This window comes from Alligator mississippiensis, chromosome 7, assembly GCF_030867095.1.
Source record: "Alligator mississippiensis isolate rAllMis1 chromosome 7, rAllMis1, whole genome shotgun sequence".
Classification (NCBI taxonomy): Eukaryota; Metazoa; Chordata; order Crocodylia; family Alligatoridae; genus Alligator; species Alligator mississippiensis.
The window spans coordinates 88,980,500-88,993,792 of record NC_081830.1 but is presented as its reverse complement, the minus strand read 5'-3'; the positions used below and the strand labels follow the sequence as shown (position 1 = coordinate 88,993,792).

Here is a 13,293-nt window from a genome sequence, read left to right as displayed (position 1 = left end):
AGGATGCTGCAGGAAAGTCGATTTGTGCAAATACCAGCATTAGGTGCTTCCTCAGTGCACCAGCCCTTCCGACTCCGTGTCGTGCTCCATGACCACGTGGAGCTTCGTTTGCCTCTAGCAGAGCTGCGCAAGTCAAATCCTCGCAAGAAGGTGGATTGTGCTTTCTGGTAAAGCAGGCTTCCCAAGAGCTAGTATCGTCCCTCAGACCTTCAGAGTTGGGAACTTTCTCAGATTCAAATCAGTATTGTGCTTTTAGTTGAAATGGGTGAATTTAGTCCCCATCACAGCACTCATTCGAAAAGTAAATGCAAGAAATATTCTTCCTTCTGCTAAACAGGAAAGTTCAGCGTGTAGGGCCAGTGACAGTGATGGGCTCCAGAGGTCACATCTTCTCTGTTGAGATGAGCTAGGCAGCCACGTGGCCGTTGATTCATAACCTCACCAGATTCTGCGTGTTGGCCAGCAAGCCTTACCTGTTGCCACTGTTTGGCCACGATTCTTTGCCACTTCTTGCTCTGGTGCCCAGTGGAGGATGAGGAAGATAACAGTACAGCTCAGGTTTTAAATAGCTGTAGTTAAAGAGTGAGCCTGTCTGCCCATCCTCTCCTGGGCACACGGCTTTGAAAACTCCATTGTAGCAGACCCGCGTGGCTGTAGCATGGTGAAGAACAGGACTGCTTCTCTGTGCTGTCATATCACCGCTCTGCAAGTCCATTCGTAGCATCTGGCGAAGTAGGTTGAAGCCTACGAAAGCTTGTGCCTTTCTGATTGCTAACAGGGTAGTCTTCAAGGTGCCACCCTGCCCCGTCTTCTGTGTGGTCCTTCCTTTGACTAACAGTGTCCACAGGTGTAGCCTGCTCTGGAGGGAGCCGATCCAGAGCAGAGATGGGAACCGAGTCCCAAAGATGGAGGTTTGTTTCGTTCAGGAGAATCTCCAGCTCTCTGGCAGCCCGCCACTCAGAGATGGCTTCTCTGAGGTGTGGTCGTTGGGCCCCTCCAGCCCCAGTCTTCAGAAGCCCACGTTTGAATTGCAGCGGGGTGCAGGGAGGGCTGCAGCCACTAAGGCCTTGTATGGAGCCCAAAGCATCAGCCCCAGAAACGGTGCGCCCTGGTGACTTCACGTGAGGTGCATGTGCACCCCCAGTGGGATCTGCACAGATCACCTTGCATGGAAGAGCCAGCTGAGCACGGGGGTGCGTGGCGGTTCTCTCACAACTAGCGTAGGCTTTCTCAGCAGCGTGGCTGTACTGCATGACATTGCTGCTGCTTGCACGCCCAGTGTCACTGCACTCCCTTTCATTGTAGGCTTTAGTACTTCCAAAGGACAGCTTATTCGTTCCATCCTGTATCCAAAGCCAACTGACTTCAAACTCTACAAAGATGCCTACATGTTTCTGTTGTCCCTCGTGGTGGTGGCAGGCATTGGCTTTATCTACACAGTGGTCAACAGCATCTTAAATGAGGTACAAGTTTAATTTTCCCTTCATCTGCTGCCCTTTTGTTTTAACCCTGGTGACTGATCAGTATTTGTAACGAAACTGAGTTAGTGCTAAACAGCGTTCTGCAATTATTGTCTGATTTTAAATGAAGCTTTCTTGGCTTTGTTTGCTTTTCACAAATACTGTTGCAAACACGCTTATTGGCAAGAGCATTCAGCGAAACAGTCCTGTTTAAGGGAATATTGGCAGGGAGCGGACTTTGATTGTGTGCTTGTAAGCATTTTTAACAGAAAGGTGATGCTTGGGGTTATTCTGACTCAGACAAGAACTAGAACAATTTGGTTATGGATTATTCAAAATGCATTGCATAGAAATTGGTCTGTATTGACACCTGTTCATCAAAATGATCTTGAGACATGAAGATCTTGAGTCTGCAGGTGCATGTATTCATATTTTAATTTTTAACAACTGCATTGGAAAAGAGTAAGAGATTTGAAGGTTAAAAGGGTAATGGTCATAGAGCCCGACTGCTAGACTTGTCTCATATGAAGGGAACGTGCCAGCTTTGCTTGCTTCTTGAGCACTGCCGGAGCTACCTGCAATGTCACTTCTGCCAGTCGTGGTACAGCAGTTAATAAAGTTGATTTACTAGAGAGATGCCGGTGAAGCTTTTAAGCACTTGGTTTTTACTCACTTAATAGCATGATTTTTTTTTTTTTTAGGTTGAAGTTCATATAATAATAATCGAGTCTCTTGACATTATCACCATCACTGTTCCTCCTGCACTTCCAGCTGCAATGACTGCTGGCATCGTTTATGCACAGAGACGCCTGAAAAAAATTGGCATTTTCTGCATCAGTCCTCAGAGGATAAATATCTGCGGACAGTTGAATCTTGTGTGTTTTGACAAGGTTGAGTACATTTTATTGATTTACGTCTGGTGTTCAATGGCTGGGGAGTGTTGTGTTGTATTAGAAATAGGTACCTGGGTAGTGGGTCACGTGGGGCTTTATCAAAAGCCTTGCTGAAGTCCAGATACACGACAGCCACAGCATTCCCTTCACCACCCAAGTAGTTACTTTGTCAAAGGAGATGGAGTTTGTTTGACATGATTTATTCTTAGTAAATGCATGCTGGCTGCTTGTGATCAGCCTTTCCTCCTCCTCCAGGTGCTTGCAAATGGACTTCCTTAGGATGTGCTCATGTAACTCCAGCACTGCACTAGCCCTTTTTGCAGTCCTCTGGTACCTTGCCCATCTCCCACAACTTTGTAAATATTGTTGCCAACGGCATCCAAGATCTCCTCTGCTAGTTCCTTTGGTACCTTGGGGTGAAGTCTGTCAGGCCCTGCTGTCTTGAATTCATTCAGACCCATCAAAAGCTCTCGGATCTGTTTCTTGTATCTCATCCTCAGCTTGTTCCCTTCCTTACCCAGATAATCTTTATCAGGTACCTGGTTGCAACATATTTTTTGGGGAAGACTGAAGCAAAGGTCCTGTTGAGTAGCTTCACCTTGTTTGCATCTTCTATTAAGAGTTCCCTTGGCTCGTTGATAGAGGATCCAGTTTCCTTGGTCCTTCTTTTCTGGCCAGCATACTCAGAGAGCCTCTTCTTGTCATCTTCAACCTCCCTCGCCAGGTGCAGTGCATTTTTTGTCTTTGCCTTCCTGATGTTGTCCTTGCAGGTTCTTGCTGTTTCCTCGTACATGTCCTTGGTGATCTGCCCATCCTTCTATTGCCTCTGTGCTTTCCTTTGGCATCTGAGGCATCTTAGTGCTGCCACATTGGTCTCTTGCCATTCTTGTGCTTCCAGCGTGTCAGAACAGTTTTTTGTTGCGCTTCCAATATTGTGCCCTTTAGACGCTCCCAACCCTCCTGGCCACTTTTGTCCTTCAGTCTGTCTTCCCACGGCACCATGCCTAATAACTCCTTGAGTCCGGTGAAACTTGCCTTTTGAAACCTAGCGTCTTAGTTCCACTGACCTTATGCTTTCTCCATCTCGGGATCATGAATTCTGTTGTAATCTGATGGTTTCCTCCCAAGTTGCCCATCACCTCCACATCTTCCGCCAGTTTTTCCCTGCTGGTCAGGACAAGATCCAAAATAGACGATCCCCTGGTTGGATCCTCAACCGTCTGGAACAAAGATGCCCTGCATGGAAGTTAGAAATCAACTCAGCGTTTTAGATATTGTTCTTCCAGGGGATGTCTGGAAAAGTGAGGTCTCCCATCAGTACCATCTCATAACTTCGGAATAATTTTGTTACCTCCTAGAAGAGTTCCTCATCCACCTCCTCTTTCTGACTTGGCCTATAACAAAGCCCACCATTATATCAATGCTGTATCGTCTACCTTTCATCTTCACCCAGGTGCATTCTCATCTGCTGTCTTCTTCCTCCTGAAGCAGGGAGCAAGTGAATGTGTTTTTGACCTGCAAGGCAACACCACTACCTTTTCTCCCAACCCTGTAGCCCTCAGTGTTGATCTTCCAGTCATGAGAGCTGTCCCACCAGGTCTGTGTGATACCAGTTGGATCATAGTTCTTTTTAGAGGCTGTGACTTCCAGCTCATCCATACTTCTCAGACTTGTGTACATGCATCGGACATATTTTACATTCTGACGTAGTTACTACACTTCTGCATAACGCGTCGCTGTCCTGTGGCTCTCTGGCCGTTGCTGTCACATACCAAGGCATAGACAGCCTGGCTGGTAGTTTGCATGAGTCGCTAGTGGAGGGTAGCCGGGTCAGAGTCTGGCCCGGGGCTGACACGCTAGACAGAGCAAGGGCAGGCCGCAAGCTGGGTCAGATACCTGTGAGGACTGAGTTCCAGCAATCCCAGCCCCGAGGCCAAGGTCAAAGTCTGAGTGGGGTCAGCGAGGGCGGTCAGATCCAGAGTCGTGGTGCACAGGCAAGGAAAAGCAGAGCGGTCCAAGGATAGCAGGAGCCTTGTCCAGACAGCATCCGCAGGAAACAGGCGGCCATAGGCGGGAGGATCCAAGCAGAGGCCGGCGGTAGATGGAGCCCTGTCCTGGCCACTCGGTTCTCCCTCGTGAGCCGTGGCCTGCGGGAGGGCTGAACTGGTTCTTGTTCCCTGAGCGCCAGGGTCAGGGGTTTGGGACTTAGTCCTTACAATTTCCCAGAGTTGAGCTTCCAGTCCTTTGCCCCAGTTTGTTTGCTCTGTTGTTGGTGGGTTTTGCTCAGGCTCACTTAATTTTATTTCCCAAGAAAAGCCAAATCAATGTGCGTAAGATGCGCCCTTAATAAAAAAAGAGCAATTTATAAATTGCTTTTTTATACACTTTGTAAAACAGGGATGGTAGTGTCCACAGACAGTTTAAGGACTTGCACAAAAATATAAAGGAGGAAAAAGTGTTTCGAGAGTTGGGGAAGAGAGAGCAGAGGAGAGGGAGCGCTGCTCTGTTGTTCTCAGTGAATACATACTGGTTGGGGCCTGCCCTGCCCTGCCTCGCCCCTTCCCTCCACAGCATGAACTGCTGGCCTGTTGCCCTTCTGCCGTCTTGTCGCTTCAGAGTTGCACGCAGGAGTTTGAGAAAGTCCCCTCCCCAAAAATATGGATGTTGGAGCTTGCAGAGCTGGAAGGTGAGGGGCCATCTCCGTGCGCTCAGACAGCTGTCACTGCCTTGCTAGCCCCGAGCAGCGACACTGCCACTTGGCTCTGTTTTTGAAAGGAGTGTTTGCCCCGCAAACCCCAATGCAGCAATAAGCAACAAGCGGGGGTGAAGGGTACTTGTAAAGGAGTGGTAGTAACCGTTACACTTGCATTGTGAGTGGAAATGAAGTAAAACAGCCACTCTTTTCCTATTGATTTTTGTGTCGGCAGACTGGTACGCTTACTGAAGACGGCTTGGATCTGTGGGGTATCCAAAGAGTGGAAAATGCTCGGTAAGGACCAAAATGTTACTGTGTGCAGTGTGTGAGAGCGAGGAGTGTCCTGTTGTCTGGTACTTAATCAAATCAAATAGCTCTGTCACAATATGATTGACATGAAGACAAGTACATGCCTGGTGCTGAAATGGTATGGTGACGAGTGGGTATAAAAACCTATGAATAAAATAGAAATGTTGGATTTGTGAAGCTTTGCAAAAAAGCACCTGTAAAGAGGAACAAATCAACATGTGATTTACAGCCAGCCAGAAATTCAGAGCACTCTTTCTCCCAGCTCTGAAATGTGGCTCAGCCAGACGATGTAGGTGGGAGCGCCACGGACTGATGAGCACAGTACAGAAACCAGATAGAAGCAACCTATGTGCGTGGCTGGGGCACTTATTTTGGTCCTTTCATCGCTGGCTGCCTAGGCTGGTAGCACGGCTGGGATTCAGGTAACCCGGGTTTGTGTTGCTGGGTAGGCGAGCCGCACGGGGCTACATCAGAGCTGACTATCGGAGCATTTCAAATGAGATGTTCGTAGAGCCGAAAGGAGCCAGGTCCCCATTTCCCACAGAACGTGCTAGCCTCGACTCCTACTCCATTTCCCATGTGGTGTGGAAAGGATAAACACCAAGTGACTTGTATAGTCAATTTTTTGCTGCTAATCTAAACAACGGTTTTGAATTAGCTCGTTATCAGTGATGATGGCACTAAGCGTATCATAACTCCATTGTTCCAGCTTCCTTTTGCCGGAAGAGAGAGCGTGCAGCGAGGGCTTAGTGAAGTCTCCGTTTGTTGCTTGCATGGCCACTTGTCATTCCCTCACAAAGATTGAAGGAGTGCTGTCTGGGGATCCGCTGGATTTGAAGATGTTTGAAGCCATAGGATGGGTAAGTTCATTGCTTCTTGCAGAGGGAGCATTGTGTCTATGTGCAGCAGTCTGACATGTCACAAAGTGATGCATTGTGTAGTGCCTGAGGCTGCACGCTTTAAAATCGATAGCCGGCAAGGAGAGAAGTAGCGTTGTCTGGTAGATGACACAATGCACCTACGGGCCCGTGGTCTTTCGCATTTTTATTAATGACTTGGATGCACAAATAGAGAGTATACTGATCCAGCGTGCGAAGGGCACAAGACTGGGAGGCTAAATTGGAGAACTGGGATGTCGAATGTTCCCTTTAGCTGAAGCAAGTTAAAAGTTCTGTGTTTTGAGGGATATAGCGATGATGAGAATTATCTGGGGTGAACAGTGAGATGAAGTGGCAGCGTGAGACTGTCACGAAAGCAGCAAATGCATTTTGGGTTACTTTAACAGAAACATATTCAAGACGTCGGAGGTGACAGGATCGCCCTGGCTCTGAGTAGGCCTCAGCTGGAATACTATGTCCAGTTTTGGGCGGTGCATTTTTAGAAAGATGTAGAGAAACGGAAAGGGTGTATAGGTGAGCAGTCAAGAGGATGAAGGTGTTGGAAAGCAATTTGTCTGAGGAAAGGTTGAAGGAACTAGTTTGGTTAGTTTGGAGAAAAGGAGGAGACCCGATGACAGTTTTCAAATATTTGGAAGTTGCCATAAAGAGGATGGAGAAACACTGTTTTTCTTTGCATGCAGGGCAGGACATGGGTCAGTGGGTCTAAAATACAGCAAAACACATCTTAGATCAGTTTTTAGGATTTTTTCCGGCTGTTAAAGCAGAAGGCCAGCAGAACAAAGGGAAGCGGTGAGGTCTCCTCTGGAGGGGTTCAAGAAGAGTCTGGGCAACCAGCAGGGATGGTGCAGGAACAGCACAGCCTGCATTCTTGCAGGCAATTAAACTTGACCTTCAAGGTTGCTGCCAGCCCTGGGAGGCTGTGAAGCTTGCGTTCTTGAAAATGTCCGTCTCATAGGAAACGCTTCTTCAAATGGAAAGAGCTTTCAGTATCAGATTTACTTTTTGCTAATTCTGGAGGAGAATATGACCAGTTGCTAAGACACACAGTGCATCCTCTTTTTTTTTTTTTTTAAGCTAATGCTTGTGGAGGGAAATCACAGGCATTTTACACCTTTAGGAATCAAAGGTCATTGCCAGGGACACTGACTGCAGGAGCTGTTTCCAATAATGCTGTCGTCTGTCTGATGCAACCTCAGTTACAATTCAGGGCTAATTAGACTGTGGTTTCATTTTAGATTCTTGAAGAAGCGACTGAAGAGGAAACGGCCCTTCACAACCGAATAATGCCCACTGTGGTTCGACCTCCAAAACAGCTTCTTCCGGAGTCCAAGCCTGCCACAGATCAAGACATGGTACTGCCTTTCAGGACCAATACAAGCCTCTGTTCTTTATGCATTTCTCTCACCAGTGTGTTAGAGGAGTTAAAAACGGATGTGTGCTCCTGTGTATTGTGGTGCTGCATGCCTAATTCTGAGCAGGGTCAGGATCTGTTCATGCTTCAGGGGGAAGACACAAGGCACAGATCAGGGGCTGCAAGAGCTGGTGACTCAGTAGACGCAGTGTTCACTCTTAGATGGCCAACTTCACTCGGTGTGGTGGTGCCCTGATCCTCTCTGGTCATTCGTGACATCATGATGCCTTTCCAGATTTGGGGTCTTTGCTTTTATTGTTGTGGCTGAATTCTAGCTCTGGTAATTGGCTCTCCCTGCCCTTTTCAGTCACTTGGAGTGTTTGTGTTAGGGCTGTGTGAAATTTCTATAGCCGTTTCATTTTGGAGGTGTTTCATCCTGTTTTGGCACCTGAAACACCAAGTCCGAAATGAAACAGAAGGCTCCAAAACATCTCTGAAATTAAATGAAACCACCCAAAAAGTTTTGGAAATGTTTCAGATGTTTCAGAGGCGCCGCCCAGGAATCGTCCAACACAGCCCTCCTTTGAAAGTGCCGGGAGGCTGGGGCCAGGCACGGCAGCCATGAGGGCTTCTCCTGCGGCTCCCCCCGCCCGGGGAGAGGCAGGCACAGCCAGAGGAGCCTCGGGAGAACCTGCAGCCGCTCGGCTGTGCTTGCCTCTCCCTGGCCGATCCGAATCTCCAAAACAGTATCAAAATTCTGAAACAGATTTGGCCGAATCGAAACGGAGCAGTGATCCGAAACACCGAAACGAATCGCTGTCCTCAGAAACGGCCGAATCCGAAACCGAAACAAAACATAGCCGTTTCGTACAGCCTTAGTGTGCGTGTCATTTGTCCTTTATCCTTTGCTTTTGAGTGGAGTCTGTGCTGTGCAGCTCCGACCATGCTTTGTTGGAATCAAAGGTTTCTGCATTTTAATTTCTGAGAGTGTTGAATTCAGCAATAAGGTGTAGCACTTGTCAGGTTTGTAGTGCCTCCTGTCTGTGCCTTTCAAACACTCATGGACCAAGCCTCATGTAACCTCGGTGGGGTAGTAAGCATCATCAACCTTTAGATGACGAGAAACGGAGCCGTGGAGTGGAGCTGGTGACTTTTACAGGGTCAGGCAGCAAGTCTGGCAAAGCGGAGAGTCGAATTTTGCTTTTACACCGTTCTTGTACTATCAGTACAACGCCGACACCGTGAAGTGCTTTGGGACTGTTTGAGGTTAAAGGCGTTATTCCGATGCAGGATACCAACAGTCAGATTTCTTGGTGCCCTAACTACAGTGGAGCCTAGTTTAAATAGAAAATCTGCCGTGTGGATGTGGCTGCTGTTCCAAGTGTTAGTTAAATGTATTACTGATATCTAACCTGATATCTACTGTATCTACTGATATCTACTGGATCTAACATTGTGGCAAATATAACTTTGAAATGAAGCCTGGTAGTAGATTAATATTTCTTTTCTCATTTTATTTTTCAGGAATTGTTTGAGCTTCCGGTAAGTGGGACCTTCCCCTTTCTCCTAAGGGAGATGCCTCTTTTTAAGGATATGTATGTATCTAGATGTAACCACCTCTTTTCCTTGTTGTCTTGGATCAATTCTGCAGACCACTTACGAGATAGGAATCGTGCGCCAGTTTCCTTTTTCTTCCGCTTTGCAGCGCATGTGTGTAGTAGCGAGAGTGCTGGGGGAGAAGAAAATGGATGCTTATGTGAAAGGTGCCCCGGAGGTGATTGCCAGCTTGTGTAAGCAAGAAACAGGTAAAGGAGCGAGCTGATTTTGGTCTTTTTTAATGCAGGTCAGAGGTGGTGTGAGAAATTGTAGTAATTCTGGGCTCGATTCTCTCTTTTTAAAGTTCCAGTTGACTTTGAAAGTGTTTTGGAAGAATACACCAAGCAGGGCTTCCGAGTTATTGCTCTTGCTCATCGAAAACTGGAATCAAAATTTACGTGGCACAAAATCCAGAATATTAATAGGTAAGAATGAGTACTTTGTGTTGGGAGCTCTGACATGCCAAAGACAATGTGTACCTCCGAATCATCCCCAAAACTTTCTTTGTGCTGCCGGGCTTGCCTGAAGGCTACTTGTTCTGCTTTTACCCAAGTTACCTTCTGTCTCCTCACCTGTAGTCCTGTGCACTGTTGTTGGTTACCTGGACAATACACACACAAGTCGAAGGCAAATGAGCTTTCCTGTGCTGTGGAACAGTCCTAATCCTGAAGGGCACACCGTAGCGATGGTGTGCTGTTGTTCGATTTAGGTTAACATGGCACAGGTCTCGCTTTCCTTCAAGTATATTATTATAGGAAGAAAAGGTGTCATTCACAAGTCAGGGACTTGTGAATGACACCTTTCAGAGGAAAGCCCTCTGAGAACATTTCATTTTGATTCATCATTTGTCAGGCATTGTATCTTTCCTTCACTTGTTTCCTCTTACATTTTCCCTTCTTATAATAACTGCTTCTGCTGTTGTTTCCCCTTGAGACCCTCCCCCTCTGGGATAGCGTATTGTTCTCCCCCACAGCCTGACATGCAGGCATGCAATGAAGACAGGGAGACCTGATTTTCTCCTCTGTTACACTAGCTTTACAGTCATGGACTAATGGAGCTACGTTAGTGTGAAGCTGGTGTAAGAGAGGGCAGTAGCAGGCCCCAGATTGTGGAAGAATTGGCAGTTGCAGCTGCTTTCAGGACATGCAGATGCTGACACCTTTTTGCAAACTTCCATGTTGTTAAAAAGGCAGAAGAAATTCCTGGAAGTAAGAGGGACAGTGGGTGTTAAGAAGCTTCCTTTGCTTTGGGAACATCATCTATTACCTGCACCGTTTACCCGTAATTATTTTCCCAGGTAGCTTGCACAGTAATCAAAGCTGTCACTTCTAAACAGAGCTAAAATTGTCTCTAATGTTAGTGGATTTCAACCGCTAGAAGTGTTGAGAACAAAATTTAGTTTCGGAAATATTTTTAAAGAAATTAGACAACAATATTTAAAACAAACAAAACCTATGCTCTTTTGTGCTTAGTTTTTTTTTTAGGAGCTAATTAAAATATAGCAGTCTCTCTCCATCCCTTGTGTGTCTGAACCTTATTACTATTTTCTTGTCATTAAAAGTAAAATCTTTCACATTGCCCTGTTGATTAAAATACAAGTGAAGGTTTAAAAGCATAGTCTACATTGAGTAGCACTTAGTTTTCTGAAAGTGTTTTTCTCTTTGCTGCAGAGATGCCATTGAAAGCAACATGGGCTTTTTGGGCTTAATTATAATGCAAAACAAGCTAAAGCAAGAAACGCCTGCAGTGCTTAAGGACTTGCATAAAGCCAGCATTCGCACAGTCATGGTGACAGGTAAGAGCATGGCTACTCTAATACTTGGGGAGCAGCTAATTGCACTGTGAGAAGATTCACAGAGCTTTGAATATTTTGGTCTGTGTGGGATTCGTTATTTTAGTGTCGGTGACTGTCCCATGTCTGAAGACGAGCCAGGTCCAAGTGCACTCGCTGGTGCCCAGTGAGTGCCCGCACCAGGGCAAGAATATTTCTGTGGGTGTGATTCGGGGGGAGGAAGCATGGTCCAGAGGGAACGCATGGAACGGACTCTGTGGCAGAGCCGGGACCAGTGCGTGTCTGGGACAAGTCATTTACCATCTCTGTGCCTCAGTTTCCCCCGAGCAGAGAGCACACCGTGTGAGACTTGGTTCAGCAAAGAACAGTTGAGATCCTTGGGAGACAGATGCAGTGGAAATGCACGTTAGCATGATGTGGACTACAGTTTGGAAAATGATATGACCGTGCATTAGTTCGGCTTAATTTCCTGTTGGACGTGATCCTTCTATCCATGTAGAGAGTTGTCACCAGCTTGGACTTTGCCCATTCGGCTGTTGTGACTTGTGTGAGTTAGGGATGCGCGCAGGCCGAGAGGAGAAGTCCCCCTCAGCCTCCCACAAACAAGAGTGCCAAGGAGGGCTGGTTGGGACAAAGCTTTTGTTCGGCGGCTGGTGCGATTGCAGCGTCGTGCTCAGCAGGGCAGGCTTGTCAGGCGCCGCAGGACTTAAGCAATGTTTTTGTCACTTTTGTTGCCGTGTCCCTCTGAAAACCCCTCCTTGCTCTCTTTTCTTCAGGTAGAGTGAAAGGCAGGCACGTCCCTTTGTCTTCACCTTTCTCTGCAAATATTTCCATGTGTGGCTTTTACGTTTTGGTAACTGTGGAGTGGCCCTTAGTTCAGAGTACTTCAGCAGGAGCCAGGAGGGCCCTGGGACCCTGAATGTGCTAGTGCGAGTGAAGGAAAAATCAGTCTCGTGAATGGACTTGGGTGGGGGAAAATGTCCTGCTTGTGGGAATGTTCAGGAAGGGATGCAATTTTCTTGTTACTTTCTAGTAATGTGAAAAAGATGCTCGCCTCTGGGCGCAGTGTCCCCCGTGCAGAACCAAGCAGGATTTCAGCTGTTGGCAGCAGCAGGGGATGAAATGCAAGAAAAAAGAAGTCATAGGCAGGGGTGGGTGGGATTTCTGCAGGGTGGGACAGGAGTGAATGCCATTGTCTGGCATGGAGCCATGCCTTTAGACTTCTTTTTAGACAGCGTAAAGAGGGAGCAGATGCTTTTGCAAAGGGATTCACTCAGTGCCGCAAAGGACCACGCACCAGCACGCTGCTGCAACTCTCCTGAAAAAAGACTTGGTTGTAAAATAACCTGGAGGCTTTGACTTTCAAGGTTTCCAGATCCTGGAAATACGCTGCCAAGACTGCTATAGCTGAAAGCGGGCAGACATAACTATTCAGTGCTGTGGGCCAAAATGTGCTTTGTAAGAGTATTGGCTGGGAGTCCATCCAGGCTTTCTTCTTTTAGGATCTTGCGTAAGTCACTTTGTTCCAGATTTTTAAAGGGATGTCTCTGCCCTCTGTGCCTGTAAGTGAGTTGCACACCCACCTAAATGTGTACAACCTGTTCCCCATTTCAACAAAAACACCAGCGCTTCAGGCCAATGCACTCTGGGTCTTCATAGCTGTAGAAGTGTTTAACAATGATGGTCTTGGGTGACATTAGTCTTTGAAACCATTTGAAAACAATATTTTTGGAAGTCCGTTGTGTTTTGTTTCCAAGGAAGCTTCTGGGTTAGAAGCAGCATCAGAAATAGGAAGGAGTGATAAGGCCATAAAATACGGCGTTCCTCCATGAATATAAACGTCACTAATGTTGCTGGTGACGTACCGCTGCTGCTGTTTTTAAATGTTCCCCTTTAATGCATGCTAATTAAACCATTTTCATATTGTACTTCCTTATAGGTGACAACATGCTAACTGCTATCTCTGTGGCCAGAGACTGTGGAATGATTCTACCTCAGGACAAGGTTATTATTGCTGAAGCACTACCGCCGAAGGATGGACAAACTGCCAGGATAAACTGGCATTATGCAGATACTCTCCCAAAATGCACTAATTCATCACCAGCCATTAACTCAGAGGTAATTTTAGCATAGGTTTTGTTCCTCTAGGTCAGTGGCTCTCAACCGTTTTAGATGCGAGGCGCCCTCGGATAGGTGTGAGGCACCCCTTGGGAAGTGCCGCCTCTTCGTTTTCACTCTTTTGAATGCAGAAAAATTATAGAGCAGCTTTTTTCGATTGCAAGGAACTCAGAAAGATCA

General features: G+C 46.9%; 1 protein-coding gene across 3 annotated transcripts in view; it reads left to right on the top strand.

Annotated features, from left to right (window-relative positions):
* Positions 1 to 13,293, top strand: part of ATP13A3 (ATPase 13A3) — an 86,508-nt gene that overhangs the window by 51,083 nt on the left and 22,132 nt on the right. For all 3 annotated transcript variants that reach the window (XM_019490846.2, XM_014607313.3, XM_059731271.1), the window contains exons 14-23: positions 1,306 to 1,463; positions 2,162 to 2,350; positions 5,281 to 5,342; positions 6,067 to 6,217; positions 7,492 to 7,608; positions 9,132 to 9,149; positions 9,259 to 9,412; positions 9,508 to 9,628; positions 10,874 to 10,998; positions 12,935 to 13,113. In XM_019490846.2, the coding sequence (XP_019346391.1) occupies positions 1,306 to 1,463; positions 2,162 to 2,350; positions 5,281 to 5,342; positions 6,067 to 6,217; positions 7,492 to 7,608; positions 9,132 to 9,149; positions 9,259 to 9,412; positions 9,508 to 9,628; positions 10,874 to 10,998; positions 12,935 to 13,113 (1,274 nt within the window). The remainder of the gene's footprint in view (positions 1 to 1,305; positions 1,464 to 2,161; positions 2,351 to 5,280; positions 5,343 to 6,066; positions 6,218 to 7,491; positions 7,609 to 9,131; positions 9,150 to 9,258; positions 9,413 to 9,507; positions 9,629 to 10,873; positions 10,999 to 12,934; positions 13,114 to 13,293) is intronic.